Source organism: Simochromis diagramma, unplaced genomic scaffold (genome assembly GCF_900408965.1).
Source record: "Simochromis diagramma unplaced genomic scaffold, fSimDia1.1 OVJJ01000406.1, whole genome shotgun sequence".
NCBI lineage: Eukaryota > Metazoa > Chordata > Actinopteri > Cichliformes > Cichlidae > Simochromis > Simochromis diagramma.
The window spans coordinates 430686-458104 of record NW_024387104.1 but is presented as its reverse complement, the minus strand read 5'-3'; the positions used below and the strand labels follow the sequence as shown (position 1 = coordinate 458104).

Here is a 27419-nt window from a genome sequence, read left to right as displayed (position 1 = left end):
TTATGATTTAAGTGAAAGTTAATGAAAGGTGATGATATTACTCTTAATTTATTGAGGCTCTTCCATAACTCACATAATGTTATTAATCTGTTGCAGATCTTATTACTGCCTCATGAATCAGATTTTAACAGGATGTGTTCAGTTTAACTCTCTCACCACTTTAAAGGCTGAAGCTTTAAATCACAATATAATAATGTTTTAATTTTATAAAGCATATTTTAAATGGAAACACTTTTATGATTTCACCATAACAAAGTTCACTTCCTGCATGAAGGTGATCACAGCTCCATGAACTATTCACACAAACATCACTGAGCCTCAGACTTTCTTTAACAGGCCTGTCAGACCACAATGATCCAGCTGTTTGTGTTCATGTGGCGCATTTATACGTTTCATTTCAAATCTACTTCACATTTTATTATCTGATATCGGCGACACACGGAGACTTCCTGTTAAACAGAAAGTAACCTTTGTGCGTGGGCGTGTTTGGAGCTGCAGGTGTGTCCAGGTGTGGGTTCATTGGGTCAGCAGAGGATTTAACGGGACTTTGTGTCGGTTTGTTTTTAAAGGAGGATGAAGACGCTGGTGGTGTTCCTGCTCCTCATGAACGGTAAGAAAGTCTCTGTTTAACCTGCAGCAGCTCTGCAGACAGTCCTCTGTGACCGGAAGTGCTACACTCAGGTGCAGCTCGCGCCTCTGACGTCATGGAAATTCACACAGTGTTGGAAATACAGATTTAATGATGAGACTTTAATAGTAAAAGTATGAGGGAAGGTTAGAAACAGACCAGACTAACAGACTGTGGACTTTGTAGCCACAGATTGGCACTGGCGTGCACAGATAGAGACGAGGTGGTGCTGAAGCACTTGCCCTTTTGCCCTCAGTCCAAAAAAGTGCCCTTTTGAAAGACGTGATTTTTATTTTTTTTTTTTAAAGCTGCGCGATTTAAAAAGGTGTGAAAATAATGGCTTGATTTGTGCCCCTTCTTCAAAGACACCCGAACCCTGTCGCTTTTTCACTGTCACCGTGTCACGTGAACACGCTTGCAGTTCATTTGTTGTGAGGCGTGTAGCAGCGGCATGATATAGGACTACTTGGAGTAGGCATAGTAGGCTAACTATAGCGACTGGGAGCCACGGCGGACAACACGGCAGCTCTTTCCCTTCCCAACCAGTCAGGTAACCCATGAATCGAGTGAAATTATTCTGTTTGCCCTCTAAGACCAACCTGCAATTGTTTTGTTGTGAAGTAGCCTGTCAGAAACTGCACATGACAAACTTTGCCAGTTTGCCCCCTCCATCCATCCATATGGATAAACAAAAAAACGACACATTTAAAATGTAACCTAAACCATTTAGGCAACCCCACTCTCCATCAATTCCGACCTTTTTGCATACACTATTGAAAATATCACGTTATGCTATAGGCTACATGCCGTTAGGCAGAGGGCTCTTTTGAGCCTATTTTTCGTTACAAATTTTAGGATGATCTCACGGAAATCTGTGAATAAATACAAAGTTTTCAAACTGAAGTCAGTGACGGGAAGACATCACACTTTTTAGAGATGGAACTGCAGAAAAACCTAAAACCTTGACATGATTATGAATAATAGAATTATGGACGTTTCTCCGTTTTTGTGGATTAGCCTTTCCATAACTAACGTCAACTACTGTCCTACTTTGGTAAGATTGAAATTAATGTCTTTGACTGTCTTTAGTAGGTGTCTCCTGTGAGAAAGTTAGAACACCGTCCAACTGTCTAAAGATGCAGTCTTTAGCCTAACTGGTTGTTACTGACTCAGCGATGCTCGCAGACATTTACGCACTGTGTTGTGACCTGATTGTGACAGAACAGTGACGTTGTTATTGGTAGTTTGAAGGGTGCGGTGTTGGGGGTGGTGCATGTTAAAAGTTTTGAGAAGCACTGGTTAGACATGTTAATTTTTTTTGGTGTAACATATTGGCAACATTAACACATTAATTTGCTAAAGGAAAAATAGGCAGTTCCCAATTGCCTGTGAAAACGACCATTCTGCCCTGTTCTTGTAATGACCACAGTCAGTCTTATTCGTTCTCATACATTTTGGTCTATTTATTTACTAATTTCAGCAAGCATAATGCCTAGGAAAGAGAGGCTGAGAAAGGAGAAAGAAAGGGATCTACAACAGGCAGCCCAGGGAAGCAGTTCTCTGCTCTCCTGGATGAAAGCAAAGGAAAATGAAGATGAAAGGTCAGAGTCAAGGGCAGAGTCAGGTTCTATTTTAATGTTTTAATGTAACCTGCTCCTTGCAGTTAATTCTATTGAAAAATCTTAAAAGCTGTTCACACTTAGTTTTTAATGAACTTAATCAGCAGGCATTGAGCTAACTATTATTTTGTACCTACGAAAGTTATTTCTATGTTACAAGACTTGCAGTATGGGTTATTATTAAAACTATCTGTTTAAGCTTATTATTATGATAAATAATAATACTATTATTATTATTATTGTTCCATTGTAGTCAGTCACAGCAGGGAAGCAGCTCTATGCCATCTACCAGCATAGCAGAAGAGGGAGATATAGAAACAGATGAAGCCGCGACCAATGCAGCAACAGGTTCAGTTAGGCCTACAGACACTGATGTAGTGCTCTCTGAAGACCACAATGAGGAAGAACAGATCGATCACATAATGTCAAAGTTAGCAGCTTTACCCAACAGATCCAACACACATCCATACATTTAAAATAAAGCGCAATGACAGATACGTTTCAATGTGCTGCAATGTGGGCCCATGTCAGCCTGATATACCTTACCCAAAAACTGAGGGGAGATCATTCCAGAAACAGTGGTTTTCTGCTAATGTGTGGCTGGAATACTCACCCACTGCTAATTCAATGCATTGTTTTAGTTGTCGGCTTTTCCTCTCGGATGAAAAATATAAAAGCAGAACAGCCTGGACAACTGATGGCATCAGAAAGTGGAGTACTGCTCTTGAAAAAATCAAACAACACTCCAGCGCAGAGATGCACATGACAAGCATGGTTAGATGGATCAATTTCCAGAAAAAGGCCCTTCAGTCTGCATTTGATGTTTCAGACGTAAAAGGGGTGGAAGTTAGAGAGCGAGAGAGGCAGACAAACAAAGAAATCCTGACAAGATTAATTGACCTAACAGTGTATCTTGCACGTCAGGGACAAGCATTCCGAGGTCATGATGAGAGTGAGTCCAGTGATAACCGTGGCAATTTTCGTGAATTAGTCAATGTATTTTCCCGCTACGATAGTGTGCTGAAAATGCATTTGGAAAAAATTGCCACAGTTAAAGCCACCAAGACAAGGCCCCAGGTGTCACTGCTTTCCAACAGAAGTCAAAATGACATCATTGCAGCACTAGGAACTTACATCAGGAAGGAGAAACAACGTGAAATAAAAGAGGCTGAAATGTATTCCATTCTACTTGATGAAATCTCTGATGTTTCACACAAAGAGCAAGTGTCATTTGTTGTGCGATATTTTCATCATATGCAAATAAAGGAGAGATTCATCGAAGTGTGCAATGTTGATACAACTACAGGCCAGGAGCTGGAGAATACAGTGTTCTTGCTTCTGCAAAAGAATGGCCTAGAGATGAAGAACATGTATGGTCAAGGCTATGATGGAGCAGCCAACATGAGTGGCATGTATAAAGGTCTCCAAGCTAGAATCCGTGCACACAATGAGAAGGCCCTCTATGTGCACTGCAAAGCCCATTGCCTCAATTTGGTACTAGTGGAGGCATCAAAGTCCAGCAAGCATTTTGTGACATTTTTCAACTTGGTGGAGAAATTGTATGCCTTTTGCTCAGGCTCCCCAAAGCGTCATGCTGCCTTGGTCAAATTTCAGGAGTCTCTCTTTCCTGGACAACGTGTTATGGAGCTCCAGCAGCTGTCAGATACTCGATGGGCTTGCAGGGAAAAAGCACTGAAGGCACTTCAGAGAAATTTGAAAGCCATTTTGATGCTCCTTGATGACATCAGTGACAGTGACCCACCTAACCTGGCCCAAGGTGATGCTCAGATGTACAGAAATGCCATTAATTTTATGTTCATTCTCTGCATGGAAATCACCACACCAGTATTCGAAGTCACTGCTTTGGCATCAGATTCTCTGCAGGAAGAAGGGTTGGACCATTCCACTGCCTACAAGGTAATTGATGGTGTGCTTCACACATTGCAAACCATGAGGTCTGAGGAGAAATTTGGAGAGATATTTAGATGTGCATCAGAGAAGGCAGAGAGTTTCAACATTCCAGTACCTACCGTGGTGCCTGGTCAGGAGAGAAAGCGGAAAGTTCCAGTGCGTTTCCAACACAGCACCACAGTGTCTCAAGTAGGTGCTCAGTTTGAGTCAGTGGAGGCATATTTCAGGAGTGGTGTATATTTCACCTTTCTGGACCATCATGACTGGGGAACTGAACAGGAGGTTCAAAGGGGACAATACTGGAAGCCCAACGGCCAGAATCATTCAGTCCTTCCAGCCCTTAACTGTGCATGCTAACTGGGTAGGCCCACCAAACCCAGAAGCCATTGAAGCTGTCCACATCCTCTGTGAATTCTATGGAGAAGATGAGGACCAGCTCAAAACAGAATTAAGGTCTTCCACTCCAGCTTTAGTTCAAAAGACCTCAGAGAAATATTTCTGATACTGAGGGAAAACAATGGCCAGCTGATCTTTCCTGCCTTTGTCAAAATGATTCAGATCTACGCAACACTACCAGTGACAACTGCGACAGTTGAAAGATCCTTTTCAAAGATAAAATAATCAAAAATAAACTAAGAAGTTTGTGTGCAGAAGAAAGGTTGTCTGATCTCCTCTTGTTGGCCATTGAGAAAGATGTGGAGATCAATTACAACGAGGTCATCAACATCTACAAAGACATGGCACCAAGAAGGATGCTTCTTTAGAGCAGTACACTCCATTTAATGGACACTTGAGAATATGTATGTATATAGTTTAGAGTTGGATACAGATTTTATCTTTTTGTGGTGTGATTTTTGATTTTTAGAGAATGTTTTGAAATAAAGTCAAATTGCATTTAACCTGTGCGATTTTTTTATTATAAAAAGAAAAGGTTTTCCACATATGCAAAAAGTGCCCTTTTTCCCCCCTGGAGCACTTGCCCCCCAAAATGTCTGTGCACGCCACTGCAGATTGGTATGGCAGAGCTAGCTAACCATGCTAACGTAGCCTCGTGTCTGCACTGTTTCCGGTCTGAGCCGAGCTCATTCAGCCCTCTGAGCTCCGTTCTCTCCGCAGTAACACAGCACAGGTGCACCTGATCAACGGTGACAACAAACCGGAAATAAACACGGTGATATTGGAAATGTAAATCTGTCTGTAAGCTCCAGCTGAACAGAAATGTCAAATACAACTTAGTAAACCCGGTGAACAATTAAATAAAAACACTTCAAGGCATAAATATGAAAGAAGCAATAATACTAATCAGGAATGTCTGTGAAGGGTCTCAGTCATCGTAGTCTAAGGAGCTTGGAAAGAAAGACTCTGGACATCTTTAAGTTTACTTGAAGACGTTTCACCTCTCATCCGAGAAGCTTTTTCAGTTGTTATGATAATAAATTAATAATTAATAATAAATGTAATTTTTAAATATACCATTATATTCAAGGATTTAAAAAGAACAAATGTGGTATAAAAATGTTCTGCTGTTGAGTCCCAGCTTATTTGAGTTTAAAAATGTATTCTCAACAATTATTTACACACGGATCACTTATTATATGATCTATTTAACCTTTGGTGCATTAGGGAATTCTAAATAATCAAGTTCTCTTTACTCTCATGAGTATCTGTGAACAATACCACAGAACAAAGTGATAGCAGGATTTAGACATTTATACCACAGCTGCATCTACTGGGAGGCATGAGGGGGAGCACTGGTGGGCTGTCAGTATTTTTTCAAAATATAATAATGTTTTTTGTGTTTGTCTGATTTTCCAAAAGAAATACAAAATGATGCTGATTAATAGTTCTGATTATATCCAAAGAATGAGCTGGATCAATGAGTCTGAAAGATCTTCCACTTGATTCAATTTCTCTGTTTTCCATCCATGGAGATCAGGATCCTGGGTATTTAACTTCATGTCTCACTGGTGGACCCTTAGTCCACCAGTCCAGGGCTGGGTGCTCGGGTGTGGACTGAGTCACTCCCGGCATCTGCTTGGTGTGGCCTGCTGGCTCGTTGCCGGGGCCCCCTGGGGCTTCTGCACTGTGTCTGCTGGCTGACCCCATCCAGGGGTCTGCTTTGGTCTTTTCTGAGTAGGTAGTGCGATTCCCCCTGCGGTGAGCCTCTTTGGACTCTCGTACTCTGGGGGCATCTAGATGTCTGGGGCCTGCATCTCCTCCATGCCTGCTTCATCTCCTGCGGGGGGGGGGGCTATGGCTCCACATACCCACTATTAGACAGTTACATGGTGAAACCTTCTGAACACAAGCGCACACACACAGGTGCACACACACATAGTCACAGACACACACTATCTTGGTTGGCTGAAGCCTCTAAACATATCATGTAGTCCTGTGTGCTGCTCAGTAACATTTAATGTTATCATTTATTGGTACTTGTACATATCTTGGTTGTTGCCACGGTTTCTCTGTTGTTGTTTGTGTGTGTGTGTGTGTGTGTGTGTGGTGTGTGTGTGTGTGTGTGTGGTGTGTGTTGTGTGTGTGTTTTACAGGTTTGGAGCAGATCCTCAGTGTTTCTCCATCTCCATTTTTCTCTCCCTCTCCTTCTGTAAACATCTTCACCAGTTTCTTTCTTTTTCTTTTCTTCAGACGCTCTTCTCTGTTCTGATAGTAATAACTCAAAATAAAAAATTCGAATAAATTTCTAATAAAATATGACCATTATAGCAAAGCTAATGATGCACTTGGAAAAATAATTCTTTTTTTTGGCCTTCAGACAATAATTCTCATTCTCGTCCTGTCCTGCTACACTGCCGGACGGGACAGGCAAAAAAATAAATAATAATAATCAGGGCTGTCAGTGTTAACACATTAAAATGGGCAAATTCACATTAACAAGTTAACACAGATCAATCCGTATAAGGAGTTACTCAGCGTTAACGCATTTAAGCCACATTAACACGTTAATGCCATCATCATGACTAACACAATTAACAATTAATCCATCTGGAGCGCAGACTGACTCAAAATCCCTGAAATGTCTCTGTCACTGCATTTTGGGCAGTTTGTCCAAAGTTTGTCCTTTCTGCAGAAGCCCCCCTGCTGGCTGAGCCCATCCAGGGGTCTGTTTGGTCTTTGCTGAGTGGCTAGTGCGTTAACGTGGGCTAATTCATGTTAACGCGTTAACACTGACAGCCCTAATAATAATACATGTAAAAACCAAACAGTATGTCAGGTTGTTATCCTGGTATTCAGTCTGTGCTGCTCTCACTCAGAGATCAGAGTTCATGTTCAGTAACCACACTGACAGCAAGAGGAGGAAACGATTGGTTTAGTTTAAAAGAACAGTCTGAGCTGTGGATTAAAACAATGAGAAATATATAAGTGAGTCACATATCAAACACAGACCATTAACCTCCTAGGACCTGCCGTCCACATATGTTGACATCACATTTTGGGTTATTTAGACCAAAATACTCAATTTTGCTCTACAAGGGCCTGATATCCACTTACGAGGACATTATACTGCTACTGTTCCATCAAAATTTTAAACGAATTTCCTCATATGTGGCTCCTATTTTTCTTAAAAACAAAAATAAGGTAAAAAAAAATCTGGTAATTCTTTGTTTTTACATTCATCAGGCCCAATATTCCCAAATATCAAAGAGAAATTAAAAATGCTGCTGTGGAAGAGTTCAGGTCTTAGGAGGTTAAGTGTAATAAGAAGCAGAATAAAAAGCTGAGTGTGAGGGTCAGGGTGCTGTCTCACTGCAGAGGCTTCAGGCTGAATCCTGCTGAGCTCAGAGTCAGACTCACCTGTGCAGCTTGGACAGGTAAACACATCAGGACATGAGGAGAGTTGGCAAAGTACAGACATTCAGTACTTAAGTCCACAAATAGACTTTGTAGACATAAGTCTACAAATACTACTATTAAAAATACTCCAGTAAAGGTAGAAGTACTGATTCGAGATTGATATTTAGAATGTGCATCAGAGAAGGCAGAGAGTTTCACATTCCAGTACCTACCGTGGTGCCCTGGTCAGGAGAGAAGCGGAAAACCGTTCCAGTGCGTTTCCAACACAGCACCCAGTGTCTCAAGTAGGTGCTCAGTTTGAGTCAGTGGAGGCCATATTTCAGGGTGGTGTATTATTTCAACCTTTCTGAGACATCATGACTGGGGAACTGAACAGGAGGTTCAAAGGGGACCATACTGCGGAAGCCCAACGGCCAGAATCCTTCAGTCCTTCCAGCCCTTAAATCTGCTGCATTGCTAACTGGGTAGGCCCACCAAAACCAGAAGCCATTTAAGCTTCACATCCTCTGTGGAATTCTATGCGAGAAGATCGAGGACCGCTCAAAAACCGAATTAAAGGTTCTTCCACTCCAGCCTTTAGTTCATACAAGACCCTCAGAGAAGACATATTTTCTATACTGAGGGAAAAACAATGGCACCAGCTGATCTTTCCTGCCTTTGTCAAAATGATTCAGTCTACGCAAACTACAGTGACAAACTGCGCAGTGAAACGATCCTTTTCAAAGCTACAAAATAATCAAAAATAAAAACTAAGAAGTTTTTTGTGCATAAGAACGGTTGTCTGTATCCTCCTCTTGTTGGCCATTGAGAAAGCTGTCGGAGCATCAATTACAACGAGCGTATCACTCATCTACAAGGACCATGGCACCAAGAGGATGCTTTCTTTAGAGCCAGTACACTCCATTTAATGGACCACTTGAGATATGTTATGTAAAGTTTCAGAGTCGCGCTCCAGATTTTATCTTTTTGTCGGTGTGATTTTCTGTTTTTAGAGAATGTTTTTGAAATATAAAGTCAATTTGCATTAACCTGTGCGATTTTTTTCTTTAAAAAGAAACGCGTTTTTTTTTCCACATATGCCCAAAAATGCCCTTTTTCCCCCCTGGCAGCACTTGCCCCCACAATGTTGTGCACGCCACTGCAGATTGGTATGGCAGAGCTAGCTAACCATGCCTAACTCAGCTCGGTCTTGCACTTTTTCCGTCTGAGGCCGAGCTCATTCAGCCCTCTGAGCTCCGTTCTCCGCAGTAAAACACAGCACAGGTGCACATGCATCAACGGTGCAACAACCCGGAAATATAACACGGTGATATTTGGAACTGCTAAACTCTGTCTGTACGCTCCAGCTGAACAGAAATGTCACATCACAACTAGGTAAACTCAGCTTTGTGAACAATTAAATCCAAACACTTAAGGCACTCAATATGAAAGAGAAAGCACTTCCCCCCCCCCCCCCCCCCCCCCCCCCCCCCCCCCCCCCCCCCCCCCCCCCCCACTCACTAATCATAATCAGGAATGTCTGTGAGTGTTCTCAGTCCTCGTAGTCTACGGAGCTTGGAAAGAATAGACTCTGGACATCTCTTAAGTTTACTTGAAGACGTTTCCCCTCTCATCCGAGAAGCTTTTCCGTGTTATGATAATCAATAATAATAATAATAATCAATGTAATTTTAAAGATCTCTCCTGTGAGAAAGTTAGAACACCGTCCAACTGTCTAAAGATGCAGTCTTTAGCCTAACTGGTTGTTACTGACTCAGCGATGCTCGCAGACATTTACGCACTGTGTTGTGACCTGATTGTGACAGAACAGTGACGTTGTTATTGGTAGTTTGAAGGGTACGGTGTTGGGGGTGGTGCATGTTAAAAGTTTTGAGAAGCACTGGTTAGACATGTTAATTTTTTTTGGTGTAACATATTGGCAACATTAACACATTAATTTGCTAAAGGAAAAATAGGCAGTTCCCAATTGCCTGTGAAAACGACCATTCTGCCCTGTTCTTGTAATGACCACAGTCAGTCTTATTCGTTCTCATACATTTTGGTCTATTTATTTACTAATTTCAGCAAGCATAATGCCTAGGAAAGAGAGGCTGAGAAAGGAGAAAGAAAGGGATCTACAACAGGCAGCCCAGGGAAGCAGTTCTCTGCTCTCCTGGATGAAAGCAAAGGAAAATGAAGATGAAAGGTCAGAGTCAAGGGCAGAGTCAGGTTCTATTTTAATGTTTTAATGTAACCTGCTCCTTGCAGTTAATTCTATTGAAAAATCTTAAAAGCTGTTCACACTTAGTTTTTAATGAACTTAATCAGCAGGCATTGAGCTAACTATTATTTTGTACCTACGAAAGTTATTTCTATGTTACAAGACTTGCAGTATGGGTTATTATTAAAACTATCTGTTTAAGCTTATTATTATGATAAATAATAATACTATTATTATTATTATTGTTCCATTGTAGTCAGTCACAGCAGGGAAGCAGCTCTATGCCATCTACCAGCATAGCAAGAGGGAGATATAGAAACAGATGAAGCCGCGACCAATGCAGCAACAGGTTCAGTTAGGCCTACAGACACTGATGTAGTGCTCTCTGAAGACCACAATGAGGAAGAACAGATCGATCACATAATGTCAAAGTTAGCAGCTTTACCCAACAGATCCAACACACATCCATACATTTAAAATAAAGCGCAATGACAGATACGTTTCAATGTGCTGCAATGTGGGCCCATGTCAGCCTGATATACCTTACCCAAAAACTGAGGGGAGATCATTCCAGAAACAGTGGTTTTCTGCTAATGTGTGGCTGGAATACTCACCCACTGCTAATTCAATGCATTGTTTTAGTTGTCGGCTTTTCCTCTCGGATGAAAAATATAAAAGCAGAACAGCCTGGACAACTGATGGCATCAGAAAAGTGGAGTACTGCTCTTGAAAAAATCAAACAACACTCCAGCGCAGAGATGCACATGACAAGCATGGTTAGATGGATCAATTTCCAGAAAAAGGCCCTTCAGTCTGCATTTGATGTTTCAGACGTAAAAGGGGTGGAAGTTAGAGAGCGAGAGAGGCAGACAAACAAAGAAATCCTGACAAGATTAATTGACCTAACAGTGTATCTTGCACGTCAGGGACAAGCATTCCGAGGTCATGATGAGGTGAGTCCAGTGATAACCGTGGCAATTTTCGTGAATTAGTCAATGTATTTTCCCGCTACGATAGTGTGCTGAAAATGCATTTGGAAAAAATTGCCACAGTTAAAGCCACCAAGACAAGGCCCCAGGTGTCACTGCTTTCCAACAGAAGTCAAAATGACATCATTGCAGCACTAGGAACTTACATCAGGAAGGAGATACAACGTGAAATAAAAGAGGCTGAAATGTATTCCATTCTACTTGATGAAACCTCTGATGTTTCACACAAAGAGCAAGTGTCATTTGTTGTGCGATATTTTCATCATATGCAAATAAAGGAGAGATTCATCGAAGTGTGCAATGTTGATACAACTACAGGCCAGGAGCTGGAGAATACAGTGTTCTTGCTTCTGCAAAAGAATGGCCTAGAGATGAAGAACATGTATGGTCAAGGCTATGATGGAGCAGCCAACATGAGTGGCATGTATAAAGGTCTCCAAGCTAGAATCCGTGCACACAATGAGAAGGCCCTCTATGTGCACTGCAAAGCCCATTGCCTCAATTTGGTACTAGTGGAGGCATCAAAGTCCAGCAAGCATTTTGTGACATTTTTCAACTTGGTGGAGAAATTGTATGCCTTTTGCTCAGGCTCCCCAAAGCGTCATGCTGCCTTGGTCAAATTTCAGGAGTCTCTCTTTCCTGGACAACGTGTTATGGAGCTCCAGCAGCTGTCAGATACGGATGGGCTTGCAGGGAAAAAGCACTGAAGGCACTTCAGAGAAATTTGAAAGCCATTTTGATGCTCCTTGATGACATCAGTGACAGTGACCCACCTAACCTGGCCCAAGGTGATGCTCAGATGTACAGAAATGCCATTAATTTTATGTTCATTCTCTGCATGGAAATCACCACACCAGTATTCGAAGTCACTGCTTTGGCATCAGATTCTCTGCAGGAAGAAAGGGTTGGACCATTCCACTGCCTACAAGGTAATTGATGGTGTGCTTCACACATTGCAAACCATGAGGTCTGAGGAGAAATTTTGGAGAGATATTTAGATGTGCATCAGAGAAGGCAGAGAGTTTCAACATTCCAGTACCTACCGTGGTGCCTGGTCAGGAGAGAAAGCGGAAGTTCCAGTGCGTTTCCAACACAGCACCACAGTGTCTCAAGTAGGTGCTCAGTTTGAGTCAGTGGAGGCATATTCAGGAGTGGTGTATATTTCACCTTTCTGGACATCATGACTGGGGAACTGAACAGGAGGTTCAAAGGGGACAATACTGGAAGCCCAACGGCCAGAATCATTCAGTCCTTCCAGCCCTTAACTGTGCATGCTAACTGGTAGGCCCACCAACCAGAAGCCATTGAAGCTGTCCACATCCTCTGTGAATTCTATGGAGAAGATGAGGACCAGCTCAAAACAGAATTAAAGGTCTTCCACTCCAGCTTTAGTTCAAAAGACCTCAGAGAAATATTTCTGATACTGAGGGAAAACAATGGCCAGCTGATCTTTCCTGCCTTTGTCAAAATGATTCAGATCTACGCAACACTACCAGTGACAACTGCGACAGATTGAAAGATCCTTTTCAAAGCTAAAAATAATCAAAAATAAACTAAGAAGTTTGTGTGGAGAAGAAAGGTTGTCTGATCTCCTCTTGTTGGCCATTGAGAAAGATGTGGAGATCAATTACAACGAGGTCATCAACATCTACAAAGACATGGCACCAAGAAGGATGCTTCTTTAGAGCAGTACACTCCATTTAATGGACACTTGAGAATATGTATGTATAGTTTAGAGTTGGATACAGATTTTATCTTTTTGTGGTGTGATTTTTGATTTTTAGAGAATGTTTTGAAATAAAAGTCAAATTGCATTTAACCTGTGCGATTTTTTTATTATAAAAAGAAAAGGTTTTCCACATATGCAAAAAGTGCCCTTTTTCCCCCTGGAGCACTTGCCCCCCAAAATGTCTGTGCACGCCACTGCAGATTGGTATGGCAGAGCTAGCTAACCATGCTAACGTAGCCTCGTGTCTGCGCTGTTTCCGGTCTGAGCCGAGCTCATTCAGCCCTCTGAGCTCCGTTTCTCCGCAGTAAACACATCACAGGTGCACCTGATCAACGGTGACAACAAACCGGAAATAACACGGTGATATTTGGAATGTTCAATCTGTCTGTAAGCTCCAGCTGAACAGAAATGTCAAATACAACTTAGTAAACCAGGTGACAATTAAATAAAAACACTTAAAGGCATAAATATGAAAGAAATCAAATAATAATAATCGGAATGTCTGTGAAGGTTCTCAGTCATCGTAGTCTAAGGAGCTTGGAAAGGAAAGACTCTGGAACATCTTTAAGTTACGTGAAGACGTTTCACCTCTCATCCGAGAAGCTTTTTCAGTTGTTATGATAATAATAATAATAATAATAATAAATGTAATTTTAAAGATACCATTATATTCAAGGAATTAAAAAGACAAATGTGGTATAAAATGTTCTGCTGTTTGAGTCCCAGCTTCATTGAGTTTAAAAATGTATTCTCAACAATTATTGACAACACGGATCACTATATATATGATCTATTAACCTTTGGTGCATTAGGGAATTCTAAATAATCAAGTTACTCTTTACTCTCATGAGTATCTGTGAACAATACACAAGAACAAAGTGATGCAGGATTTAGACAGTTATACCACAGCTGCATCTACTGGGAGGCTGAGGGGAGCACTGGTGGCTGTCATATTTTTCAAAATATAATAATGTTTTTGTGTTTGTCTGATTTTCCCAAAGAAAGTACAAAATGATGCTGATATAATTTCTGATTATATCCAAAGAATGAGCTGGATCAATGAGTCTGAAAGATCTTCCACTTGATTCAATTTCTCTGTTTTCCATCCATGGAGATCAGGATCCTGGGTATTTAACTTCATGTCTCACTGGTGGACCCTTAGTCCACCAGTCCAGGGCTGGGTGCTCGGGTGTGGACTGAGTCACTCCCGGCATCTGCTTGGTGTGGCCTGCTGGCTCGTTGCCGGGGCCCCCTGGGGCTTCTGCACTGTGTCTGCTGGCTGACCCCATCCAGGGGTCTGCTTTGGTCTTTTCTGAGTAGGTAGTGCGATTCCCCCTGCGGTGAGCCTCTTTGGACTCTCGTACTCTGGGGGCATCTAGATGTCTGGGGCCTGCATCTCCTCCATGCCTGCTTCATCTCCTGCGGGGGGGGGGCTATGGCTCCACATACCCACTATTAGACAGTTACATGGTGAAACCTTCTGAACACAAGCGCACACACACACAGGTGCACACACACATAGTCACAGACACACACTATCTTGGTTGGCTGAAGCCTCTAAACATATCATGTAGTCCTGTGTGCTGCTCAGTAACATTTAATGTTATCATTTATTGGTACTTGTACATATCTTGGTTGTTGCCACGGTTTCTCTGTTGTTGTTTGTGTGTGTGTGTGTGTGTGTGTGTGTGTGTGTGTGTGTGTGTGTGTGTGTGTGTGTGTGTGTGTGTGTTTTACACAGGTTTGGAGCAGATCCTCAGTGTTTTTTCTCCATCTCCATTTTTCTCTCCCTCTCCTTCTGTAAACTTCTTCACCAGTTTCTTTCTTTTTCTTTTCTTCAGACGCTCTTCTCTGTTCTGATAGTAATAACTCAAAATAAAAAATTCGAATAAATTTCTAATAAAATATGACCATTATAGCAAAAGCAGTAATGATGCACTTGGAAAAATAATTCTGTTTTTTTGGCCTTCAGACAATAATTCTCATTCTCGTCCTGTCCTGCTACACTGCCGGACAGGACAGGCAAAAAAATAAAATAATAATAATCAGGGCTGTCAGTGTTAACACATTAAAATGGGCAAATTCACATTAACAAGTTAACACAGATCAATCCGTATAAGGAGTTACTCAGCGTTAACGCATTTAAGCCACATTAACACGTTAATGCCATCATCATGACTAACGCAATTAACAATTAATCCATCTGGAGCGCAGACTGACTCAAAATCCCTGAAATGTCTCTGTCACTGCATTTTGGGCAGTTTGTCCAAAGTTTGTCCTTTCTGCAGAAGCCCCCCTGCTGGCTGAGCCCATCCAGGGGTCTGTTTGGTCTTTGCTGAGTGGCTAGTGCGTTAACGTGGGCTAATTCATGTTAACCGCGTTAACAACTGACAGCCCTAATAATAATACATGTAAAAACCAAACAGTATGTCAGGTTGTTATCCTGGTATTCAGTCTGTGCTGCTCTCACTCAGAGATCAGAGTTCATGTTCAGTAACCACACTGACAGCAAGAGGAGGAAACGATTGGTTTAGTTTAAAAGAACAGTCTGAGCTGTGGATTAAAACAATGAGAAATATATAAGTGAGTCCACATATCAAACACAGACCATTAACCTCCTAGGACCTGCCGTCCACATATGTGGACATCACATTTTGGGTTATTTAGACCAAAATACTCAATTTTGCTCTACAAGGGCCTGATATCCACTTACGAGGACATTATAATGCTACTGTTCCATCAAAATTTTAAACGAATTTCCTCATATGTGGCTCCTATTTTTCTTAAAAACAAAAATAAGGTAAAAAAAAATCTGGTAATTCTTTGTTTTTACATTCATCAGGTCCCAATATTCCCAAATATCAAAGAGAAATTAAAAATGCTGCTGTGGAAGAGTTCAGGTCTTAGGAGGTTAAGTGTAATAAGAAGCAGAATAAAAAGCTGAGTGTGAGGGTCAGGGTGCTGTCTCACTGCAGAGGCTTCAGGCTGAATCCTGCTGAGCTCAGAGTCAGACTCACCTGTGCAGCTTGGACAGGTAAACACATCAGGACATGAGGAGAGTTGGCAAAGTACAGACATTCAGTACTTAAGTCCACAAATAGACTTTGTAGACATAAGTCTACAAATACTACTATTAAAAATACTCCAGTAAAAGGTAGAAGTACTGATTCAACTTCTTTACTCAAGTAAAAGTAAAAAAGTAGAGGCTCTGAAATGTACTTCAAATAAGAAAGTAAAAAGTAGCTCTTTGAAGGATGTTTGTAAAATATATTTATACTGGGGACACAAGTCTGGTCTAAGTCTTCTGTCAGAGAGACTGCAGCAGTCCAGGAGTTTGTTAATTGTCTTTAATTAAGTCCCACAAAAGATTTGTTTACATGAAAATGTTTGTGAGGCTGAATCTGAGTTCGGTGCAGCCAAACTTGAACTTCTTGTTTTATAGTAAACAGCACGTGTGACTATAAACATGGTTTTCTGGAAACAGAAATGGGCAATTTTATAATTAGTAGAGTCATAGATAACTAGGAAAACAATCACAACACATCATCTACTCAACACAAGCAACATCTCACAATGTCCACAAGGGGTCACTGCAGACCCAGAATTGGCTAAATAGCACATGTCTTACAAGTTGCTAATAGTGAGGCATAAATATGGCAAGCTAGCAACAGCTAAAGGAAACCATAGAAAAGTCCTTTATTCCTCATACTGTGTTCAGTCCTGCATCAGCAGCTTCATTCTTATACAGACCTTTCTACTCTGTGTGTTAAACTGAGCTCTATGTTTGCTACATAGCAGTCAATGAATCCAGTTTTTATACCACAGTTAAGTTAATGTAGTTAAATCTGTGTATTTGTAAGTCAAACATTCAGTGTTTTAAACAGAAACCTGACTTTGACATATTTAAGTTGGTATGAACACAGTCAGAGCTGCTGCTGCTTTTATTGTTCTGTTGCTTTTTCAAAGCTTTCTGTGCAAATCAATAGAAATATTTATTGTTGCATCTTAAAGCTGCCAGCACAGCAGCAGCATGAGGAGAAGAGTGTTTGCTCAGGAAATACACGGGTCCCTGAAGAGTTCAAACAGGAAATATTCCTGCATTAAATCTGCAGTTCAATCATCAGCAGATTACTGTCAGTGTCATCTGTCACCAGGCAGGTTTTAACAGGCGCCACATATTATTATAACACCCTTTATATTTGGATGATAAACACATTTAGTTGTGTTTGGTCTTTAACTTGTGCTCAGTTTCCACAATGAATTCATGATGGAAATCTCTGATAAACTATCAAACTAGACACTATTTCCCCCCAACACTCTCTGTTGGTGGCTGGTGCCCCCATCCTCTGGTGAGTTGGTGGTTCTTGGTGCTCGGGTGTGTTCTGGCTAATGGCTGCTTGGGGGGCCTGGCCCCCTGGCTCTGTCAGGCCCCTGCTTGGGGGTGGGGGTCCTTGTTGGGTTTTTGTTTATTTAGGCAGTTTGGAGCAGATCCTCAGTGTTTTTTCTCCCTCTCCTTCTGTAAACTTCTTCACCAACTTCTTTCTTCTTTTTCTTTTCTGTTCTGATTCTAATATCTCAAAATAAAAACTCCTAAATGTCTAATAAAATATGACCATTATAGCAAAAGCAGTAATGATGCACTTGGGAAAATCCCAACACATGTAAGAAGTAGAAAGTTCAGATATGTGTTTAAAATTGTAGGGAGTAAAAAGTAGTTAGAAAAAACTACTCAGGTAAAGTACAGATACCTGAAAATTGTACTTAAGTACTTACTGCCCAACTCTGGAGAAGAGGAGAGTTTTATTCCTCACATTATGTGAATAATAATGTAAACTTTATTGATCCTGTGTTGACGAGGAAAACAGAGGTTTAGTCACACAACGTCAAAGGTGTGCGCCTTTGTTGACGTGCCGCTGTGCGCCACGTTATTGTTTAGATGAGATGAATTTCTACAATGGTGGATATACACAAAATACTGTTGCTGTTAATCTATCTGCAGTTTTACACACGTACATGTACACACACAGTTACTGTCCCTCCATTTACAAAGACGTCAGAGTGAACAGAGTCAACACAGACGCTCTCACAACCTAAATCCAGACGCCACGTCGTTGTCGGTTTTTAATGAATTTAATTTGTATTTAATTTAAATTTATGCATGCTGTATGTATTTGTTCATTCCTAAGTTGTGAGTCTGCAGCAGCCAGAGTACTGTTTTTGGTTATTAACATTTGATGAAGCCACTTAAAAACACAAACACTTTTCAGAAGTACTTCAGCTTTGCATCAAACCTGCTCACTCTTTCCCTCCCAGGCTTCTAGACTCCTGATTGGCCAACATTTCTACACGGCGTGGATTTGACATGTTCTTGACCGTGTTTGACTGCGTTTTTGGCGAGATTTTCTTTACAAACACAAACAGAAAATCTCAGTTTTCCAAAGTAGGTGTGGACGTAGCCTTAGTGTGAGCAGCCAAACATGATGGCAGACTGCCACAGATCACTTCTGAGGAAAGAGGAGGCGTTCAGCTTCCTCATAGTTTCACACCTGCATGAAGCAGCCTCACCCTGACAGCTTCAAATCACTGTGTCAGCTGATCACTTCCTGTCCTGTGATTGGCTGAGCTTCAGGCCTTCTCTCAGTCAAACTGGAAACAGGGATTGAGACAGTGTGAGGGTTTGTGGAGTGCCACAGTGCTGTAATGAATACTGTAGTGGAAGAAGTTCTTTCACACTCTTCATCCTGGAGCTGCTTTATGTCCATGATCTGCATGGAAACACATCTATGGAGAGGAAATCCAGCTGCTGAGGGTCACATCTGCATCGTTGTAGCTACAGTGGATGTTTCAGCGTCAGGACTGGAGGCGGAGCTTTGTGCGTGTCAGGGTGAGGCCGCAGCAGCCGCCTCCAACCGGAGCGCTCGGGCGTGAAACTAGGAGGAAAGCCGACGTCCTCCTCTTTCCTCAGAAGTGATCTGTGGCCGGCCGGACTTCATTCCACAGATGTGCTTTAACAAAGTGTGAAGCTGAACTCTGAGCTGTGACAGTGAAGCAGTGTGAGAGTGTCAGTAGATGATCAGCAGAGGAAAGTGAGGCTGCTGTGAGCTGATGTCCTGAAGGGCTTTTAAAGAGTCTCTGAGTTTGACAGGAACATGAAGATGTTTGTGGTGTTTGTGATCCTCCTGCACGGTAAGTACACCTTCCTCTCTCTGCTCTCATCATCAGCTTTTCTTTCATCTCTCTCTCTTTAATGTGTTGAAGTGCAGCAGGAGGAGATTTCCATCAAACACTGGATTCTGATTCAGATCAAACTAACAATCCAAAGCAGCAACTTTCAAATCTCTGGATTCTTCTTGGTGGCTTTCAGATGAGCTCATGTTACAATCAGCTGCTGTGTGTGTTGTTGTGTAGCTGAAGCTCTGACTCACATTTCATATGTGACCAAAGGAAACTTGGTGCTGTGTGACACACTTTAGATTCTCTGCTGCTGCTTTGAACTCTTCAAACTAAAGAGCCAAACTGATGATTGACTGTGCAGCTCTGACATGGCACCAAATGTCCCTGTTATCAGCTGCTGGATGGACGTTATCAGAGCTTTTTAGTGCCACACGGATCACCAGGAGCTCCTCCTCTGTCTGCAAACAGGCTCAGCAGCTCTGATCATTGGAGTCAGCACAGAGTGTGGAGACATCTAGTGGTGGTGGAGAGAAGTGCATGTAACGTGTGTGTGTTGTGTTAATCAGCATGAGTAGTTAGGGCAGCGGTGTCAAACTCAAATACACAGTGGGCCAAAATTCAAAACTGGAACAAGGTCGCGGGCCAACATTAATATTTATTGAAAAAAAAAAATCTTCCTCCAGATACTGCAGTTATCTGAGCGTGTGCTGCTCTCTGGATTCTCTCTGAATGATGTGATGTTTATTTGCTTGTCTGTGGTCCCGAGGATCTATTCTTTACAATCCCTGGCTTCGTTTCCTGCTCACAAAAAACCTGATCCATCTCAGCGTCTAAAACTCAGAGTCAGCCAGCAGATTCTTAGCTTTCTTGCCCCTCATAGCCCTGATCTCAGGGACTCTTAGATCATTTCCTATTTGTACATGGAAATCTGCCTTGATGACATCGCCCTTTGAGGGAAACATCAGAATATTAAGTCCTCCATGCTCAGTGATTACAGCAGAGATATAGAAAACACAAAGCAGAAGAGCTGAGAGGACCTGTGAGGAGATGAACAACCCAGCGGTTTTATTCCGGGTAATAAGACCTCTGGATCCGGTCCTGAGCTCATCTTATACTTCAAACTTCCTGTTTATCTCAAACTTTGAAAAGTCTGCTGCTTCTCAGTTAATCCTTCACATGAACAGCAGCAATATTTCTAGAAATCTCTCAGCTTTGTTCCCCACAGCACAGAAACAGCTCTGATCTCTGCTGATTCTTCTGGATCCCAGTTCTGGATCTGATGTGGTCCACCATGATATCCTTCCTGGTTTCTCTCCTCGTTATCAGTCAGATCCTTTTCTGTGGTGATTGGAGGATCATCCTCAGCCTCGCTCTCATGTGGAGTTCATCAGGGCTCAGTTCTTAGCCCCATTTTATTCTCCCTCTCCTGTCATCAGCTCAGATGTAAATACTGTTATTTCCACTGTCATGTTGATGACTGTATGTTGCACTGATGGCAGTAACACAGATGTAATCTGAATCTGATGCTGATCTGATGTTAAATAGATCAGATTCACAAACTTCCTTCACCTCACTGATTTCACATGTGAGCTCTTTCAGTCACCCCCAAATCTTTAATTTGGAAAAATCTTGAAAATCTGTCCTCCAATATCAGGACTTCCACTCTGGGGATGACCTTTGACCCTGAGCTCTGTTTGTACACAGATCTCAAAGGTCCTACAGTCCTACTTTCTCCAGTTAAAGGGGACATGAAACCTGACACAGATAAAGGCTCATTTACAGCCCTGAGATCTGCTCATAGATGTAACTGTCTGTGAAGCTGGATTTAAGAAATAAGTGCTTAAAGTGAAGTTTTATAAACATGTTTAGCGCCATCTTGTGTCTGAACGGGACATAATGTCATTGCTAACTGGTGACAGTATTGATAACTCAGAGGAAAAAAAGGACACTGAAACTCTGAATCAGTTTAATGGGATCAATGAGAGCCTGTTTGAGACAGGTGATTCACCAGAAACGAGAGAAAAAGATTTTTCCTCCTCTGGCGGAGTGGCGCAATCAGCTGATGCAGTCTGCGCTATTTTATGCGGTAAATAATCTTTCTCTCCCCAAAACACATGCAGACAGTTTACAACATCACACTTACTACGTGCAAATCACAGCACAAATATAACTGTGTAGGTCGATGTGTGAAGGAAGGAAAAACAGCGAGGCTCAGAGGAAGAGATGGCGCACTTTCTGGAGACCTGTTGTTTTTTCCTCCATCACCTCACTGACTCCTTCATATTAGAAGTGAAGAAAAGTGAAGCCCAAACGTAAGTGAAGGAAACTGTAACGAGATTTATTTTTGCTGCTGACATGCTGATGGATGTCAGGGTTTCCAATCGTCTTTGGTAAGAAGCTGTTATGTATTTGCTGTGATGTGCATGTATTAACCTGTGGTGTTGGTGACAGAGATCATATTTGATCCCATAAAACAGCGCTGATTGCACAGCTTGGTCCACCTGACCTGGTGAGGAAAAGCTGGAGTGTCAGTCTGCTGGATCCAACAGGCTCTCCTGCTCACAGTCCTCATTTATAAAGTGTTTTATACACAAAGAGCAGCGAGCAGCCTCTTACTGCTAAACACACAGTAAAGCGGACAGTTTATCCTGGTTTAACACAAACTCATTGTTGCAGCACTTAAACTGATTCAGTTTCATTGTCCTTATTTTCCTCTGAGTTATTGATCCAGTCACTAGTTAGCTAACATAAACTAATGGAAGTCTATTAGCCCCAACCAACCACATGATGTTACGTCCCGTACGGACACAAGATGGTGCTAAACATGTTTATAAAATATGTCTGTGAAGGTTCTCAGTCATCCAGGTCATCGTAGTCTAAGGAGCTTGCAAAGAAAAGCGTCTGGACTTCTTTAAGTTGCTTGAAGACGTTTCACCTCTCATCCGAGAAGCTTCTTCAGTTCTGAACCATGTTTGTAAAACTTCACTTTAAGCACTTATTTCTTAAATCCAGCTTCAGAGACAGAGTTACATCTATGAGCTGTGCTGTAAATGAGCCTTTATGTGTGTACGGTTTCATGTCCCCTTTAAGAAATAAAATCACACATTAATATTTGAAGCAGGCTTGAAAAAGTCCTCCATCATCTCATCATGTTTGGACTGTTGTACTTCTCTCTACTCGGCTCTCAGCCAAAAGTGTCCTCCAGCTCATCCACAGTTAATCTGACAGATTTTTAACAAACTGAAAGAGACGAGTCCTCATCACTCCATCCTCACAGCACAGGCAGCCTGTTAGATACACACCTGACTTTAAACTTGTATTCATCACTTTTAAAGCCTCACATCAGATCGTTCCTCCACTTCCTCTGGACTTCCTGCATCTTTCGTTTTTATCTGTGAGTTGTTAAAATGTTGAATGTTTCTGTCGTTCTGTCTCCTGGTTTCTGTAAATGTGTCTAAACTTGATCTTTACCTCAAAGTGACTCATGGAGTCTCTGTCTGTGTGTCCTCAGTTTCCCAGCATGCCTCAGGAGTGGAGCTGTATGAGGGGGACTCGTTCATCCTGTCCTGTCAGTTTCCCACAGAAAGATTTCGAAACCCCTCAGTGGTGTGGAGTCGCTCCGACCTCAGTCCTCCAACCGTCCACCAGCGTCAGCTTCAAGGAGACGAACTGAAAGATCAAAACCAGCGTTACAGCGGCCGAACATCCATGAAGACTGACGCTCTGGATACTGGAGACCTCAGCCTGACCCTGACCAACCTCCAACTGTCTGACAGCGCCACCTACACCTGCTCCGTCAGAGACTTTATAGGTGAACTGAGTCGGAGTGATGTACAGCTGCAGGTCAAAGGTCAGCAACAAACACCTGCTGTAGACACATCTGACATCACTTAGAGAAAACTTTATTATTTTAAAACTGTCAGAATAAACATGTTGGCTCTTTGAGTGAAGTATTGGCCTATTCATTAGATTTGTGAATATCAATGAGTCAGAGGTCAAAGGTCATGTTGTTCTTTGTGTTTCTCCACAGAACGGTTTCCATCCTGGGCCAAAGCTCTCCTGGTTCTCCTGGTTCTTCTTGTGGTTTCTGGAGGTCTTTTATTTCATTTCCGACAGTATTTCATGTCAGGTGAGTGTCTCCTACTACACTACCCATAATGCCGATGGTTGATCAATGATTGTGTTTCTGAGGTTTTTAAAGGAGAGTGCAATAACCTCGCATTGTCTGAATTTAGGGGAACAAAATTAGGTGATCCAGATCTTCATGCATTTCAGAGATGCCTGTAGTTTGACTGACTGATCTTTCATTATGAATACAAATATCTGAGTATCATCTGCAAAGCAATGCAAATGTATGCAGTGTTTTTTTTAATGTTGTCTAACAGAAGTAAAGATGATGTACTATTCCCAGCATAGAAGCCTGTGGATTCCATCAATAATGTTTGTAAGTGAGGAAAACGCAAACAAACTGGAGTCTAACAGATAGAAATGATTGAAACCACTGCAGTCTGATTATTTTAATACAAACACTGTGTTTCTGTAGGAAAGTTTGATCAGCTATGCAATCAAATCCTGCACAAATGTGAAGCAGAGGAATGAGTACACTGTCAGGAAGGGATAAAAGATCATTATTAACTTTTACTACAGCTCATGTTGTGACTTGTTGTCCTCTCAGTTTACAAGGTGGAGGCGGATTCAGAGGTGGAGTCTGTCCAGCTGCCCTGCAAAACCACAGTTTGCCTGCCTAAAGATGCTAAAGTGGAGTGGAAGATTGGTTCATACACCAAGGTCCACGTGTATGAGAACGGCTCTGACCAGCCTGAAGAACAGCACCAAGATTATAAAGGCCTAACGAAGATGAAGAGAAACTTACCTGGAGACCTCAGTCTGACCCTGAAATACCCCACAGTCACAAACACCTACACCTGCACCATCTACAGCCGGGAGGGAAACATCCTGCTGAAGAAAGAAGTGCTGCTCACTGTCAGAGGTCAGTGCTGTAGATACAGGTCAAAGGTCAGAGGTCAGACTCATGATGGTGGTTCAGTCTCAGTGGCTCCATCCAATAATGTTACAGTGTTAGCATGTCTGATGTTTGTGGCTGTTTTGGTTTTTATTTGATTTCCAGCCAAATGTAAAAGCTTCAGCAGATGAACTGTAGGAGCAAAGTTCATGTGTGAGACTTCATCTGAAAGGTAACATCTTCTAGTTTCTGAACATGTGTTTGTTTAGCATGTGGCTGAAACACAGGCTAAGCTAAGTCAGCTCAAATCTCAGTAACAACCTTCTTTGGTCCTCATCTATAATCAGTCATATCTGAGTCACAATAACTAGAAGATGATTTCTAGCAGAAGTGTGAACATCTCCACATCCTTTCTCCATGTTATCATCCAAAGCTGTGTGAAGTTTCAGAGCTCTGCAGCTAACAGAGACTTTCAGTTTGCTGCTCTCTTCCTCTGACAGCTCCATTCTTAGGGAGCGTTAGTTCTCTGTTTCACTTTATTCCACTTATTCAGTCTGATGTTCTCTGATCTGTTTCTCTTGTTTAGTGTCTTAAAGGCTGCCAGTGCCTCTCTTTGCTGTAACCAACCTTTCTCTTTATTTCTGAGCTTTTTAAGGACTTTAACTGATGCATCAACCTTTGAAAATGGAAAGAAATCAGTCAGATTCATGGCTGCATCACAGTGTCACATGTAGTTCTCCACATCAGCTGGATTATATCTATAGCAGCAAACAGCAGCTGATGCACAAATCTTTGTCTGTGTGAATAAAGTTGGATCAGTTCAAACAGTTTGTTGCTCTGCTTGAAAGCAGCAGTTTTTCTAATGCACCACCTTCATGTTTCCTTCATATTTGAATCCCCCTGTAGATGCTGACAGGTAACCATGTCACACAGAGCTCAAGCCTTTGAATCCAGCTGTGACTGTTGATTTTCTATTGAATGGACTTTTTCAAATCCAGCTGTAGGCCTGTGTTTGTGAGCTCATTAACAGCTGTTTGTTTAGAGAGACGTGGTCCTCACAGGACAGCCACTACAAACATATGATTTTATAGAATATGATGCATTACTGCAGATTCAACACAATAGAAAGGATTTGAAATGAGCTCAGCCTTAAACATGTGCAGCAGTAATATTGATCCACAGACACTGATGGGAACATTTTTCTGCACAATAAGTACTTTGACTTTTCATACTTTATGTACAATTTGCCAGTACTGCATTTTAGTGTGTAGTGAGGTGTTTTCATGGTGTTTTCTTGGTGCTTTTACTAAAGGAAGCTTCTATCAAATTCTTCCACATGTTGTCAAACTGAGCTGTGTGATGAAGTGAGTGTGACAGAAACACTCAGACTGTGTTTCTCTGCTTCATCAAGTCAAATCTGGTCCTCAGAGACTGAATAAAGTCCTGTCCCACTAACAGCAGCTCCAACAGTCTGTTCACTGCTTTCTTCCTGTCAGTCTTCATCTTTCTGCTGCGTCTCCTCTTCACACTGACCACTTTCTATCTAACAGTGAGCTCCCAGTGAAGCAGCAGCATTCAGCCTGTTAGAGGCAACACAAATGTCTCCATCCAAGCTCATGTTGTGCTTTGTTGTCCTCTCAGTCCCCCAGGTGGAGGTGGATTCAGGGGTGGAGTCTGTCCAGCTGCCCTTCAACACCACACTTCACCTGCCTGAAGACGCTAAAGTGGAGTGGAAGAATGGATATGGGAAGGTCCACGTGTATGAGAACGGCTCTGACCAGCCTGAAGAACAGCACCAGGTTTACAGAGACCGAACGAAGATGAATGAAGACCTGCTGAAAACTGGAGACCTCAGTCTGACCCTGAAACACCCCACAGATGGAGACAACAGGACCTACACCTGCACCGTCTACAGCAGGGAGGGAAACATCCTGCTGAAGAAACAAGTGGAGCTGAAAGTCAGAGGTCAGTGCTGTAGATACAGGTCAAAGGTCAGAGGTCATGTAGGAGTTTATTCTCTAAAAGCTTTTAGTTTGAATCTATTTTCAGTTCATTCAAATAAAATAAATTCTTTGATGTTTTGATCTAAAAGCCAAAAATGTCAGGCGGAGCAACTGTGTGTTTAAATGAACTAAGAAGACCATTAAAATGATCCTAACTTCAAAATAAAAGCCTCTGGCATGATGTGAGTTTGGATCAAATCAATAGTTTTGTTCGTTTAGTCCAAATCAGTGTAAATGTATAAATATCAATAGTTTTAAAGCTGCTGAGATCATTCAAACACTTTGATCCAGTCATTTGGATGTTGTCACATGTCAGGGTGGAGCAGCCATAAATACGAGGCTTTTATTGTGAAAATGCTGAGTGTGATGACCCAGAGGAGCCCATGGGGTGTTTGTGGCTGGATGCAAAGGTTTGTAGCTCTCCTTGTAAAGAGAAACAGCTTGAAGCTACAGAGGAGCGTCTGCAGAAGAAGACAGGGGAAAGAGGAAGAAGCTGAGGCCGCTGGAGAAAAGACAGGAAAAGGAAATCAGCTTCATTTGTTGGAGGCCGTTTGTTCATCACACTGAAATATTCCCACTTTAGAGACAGGAAACAAAGTGAAGTGTGGATTGATGTTTGTCTCCATGATTTGGGCCCTGGAGTCATTTCTTCATCTCCCACTTTAAGACATATTAATGTCAGCCTCACACGTCCCACAGTGGACACATTTCTATTTCTAGATGATATTTGGAGGATGCTCATGTGTTTCTCTGCTGTCACAGCTCTTTGTGATATTTGAGCGCAGCTGTAATGTTTGTGTGGTTAAAGCCACCAGACTCCACTGACAAAAACTCTCATTTTAGCCGGAGAACACGGGGCTGCTGTGGGACTTTGTGTTTGCAAAGGTTTCTATTGGAGGCATGTTTGCCTTTATTATATAGGTGCAGAGAGTAGACAGGAAAGTGGGGAGAGAGTGAGGGACACACAGGCACCTGTAGTAAGCCCCGCCTTCAGCCCACCTGCTCAGCCAGGTGAGCTATAGCGCTGCTTTAACATGTTGGTGTGATTGAGAGTGAATGAAAGTGAGTGATGGAGGCAGCAGGAAACTAACAGGCTGTTTGTTCTGAGAGGTCACATGACTGTTGTTCTCAGCAGAGTCTGATGATTTGATGAGACCATGAGAGCGGCTTCAGTTCCTCATCAGAAAGAGTCTGACAGAAGCTCCTCCCTCTATACCCCAGTAGACTTCTATTAGACTGCTCCAGATTCCTGAGAGTTCACACAGAAAACTTTACAAACAGCCAAAGAAAAACTATTGAAAAGCTTCAAGATCACAAAGAGCTCTTTCACAGCACATATGAGCCATTAAGAAGTGCACATTTGTGTTTCCCACAGTCCATCATCCAA

At 42.0% G+C, this 27419-nt stretch overlaps 1 protein-coding gene across 3 annotated transcripts; it reads left to right on the top strand.

Moving 5' to 3' along the window:
* The first annotated feature begins 504 nt into the window (after positions 1-504).
* Positions 505-25707, top strand: LOC120743090. Of its 3 annotated transcripts, XR_005698051.1 has the most exons (5): positions 17739-19078; positions 22578-22916; positions 23097-23195; positions 23742-24261; positions 25671-25707. XR_005698051.1 is itself a non-coding variant. In XM_040046621.1 (4 exons), the coding sequence occupies exons 1-4, from the start codon at positions 574-576 to the stop codon at positions 24185-24187; spliced, it is 921 nt and encodes a 306-aa protein (XP_039902555.1). In that variant the 5' UTR covers positions 505-573; the 3' UTR covers positions 24188-24803. The 3 variants fall into 3 exon arrangements, 2 of the variants coding, with proteins under 2 accessions (XP_039902555.1, XP_039902553.1); XM_040046621.1 differs by lacking the exons at positions 17739-19078; positions 25671-25707 and adding an exon at positions 505-610 and having other exon boundaries at positions 23742-24803; XM_040046619.1 differs by lacking the exon at positions 25671-25707 and having other exon boundaries at positions 23742-24803.
* Positions 25708-27419: the final 1712 nt, after the last annotated feature.

Coding starts and splice junctions, on each gene's coding strand:
- LOC120743090 (XM_040046621.1), top strand. CDS start 574: ATGAAGACGCTGGTGGTGTTCCTGCTCCTCATGAACG. Junction 611..22,577: donor GTTCCTGCTCCTCATGAACG/GTAAGAAAGTCT, acceptor GTGTGTCCTCAG/TTTCCCAGCATGCCTCAGGA. Junction 22,917..23,096: donor TGTACAGCTGCAGGTCAAAG/GTCAGCAACAAA, acceptor GTTTCTCCACAG/AACGGTTTCCATCCTGGGCC.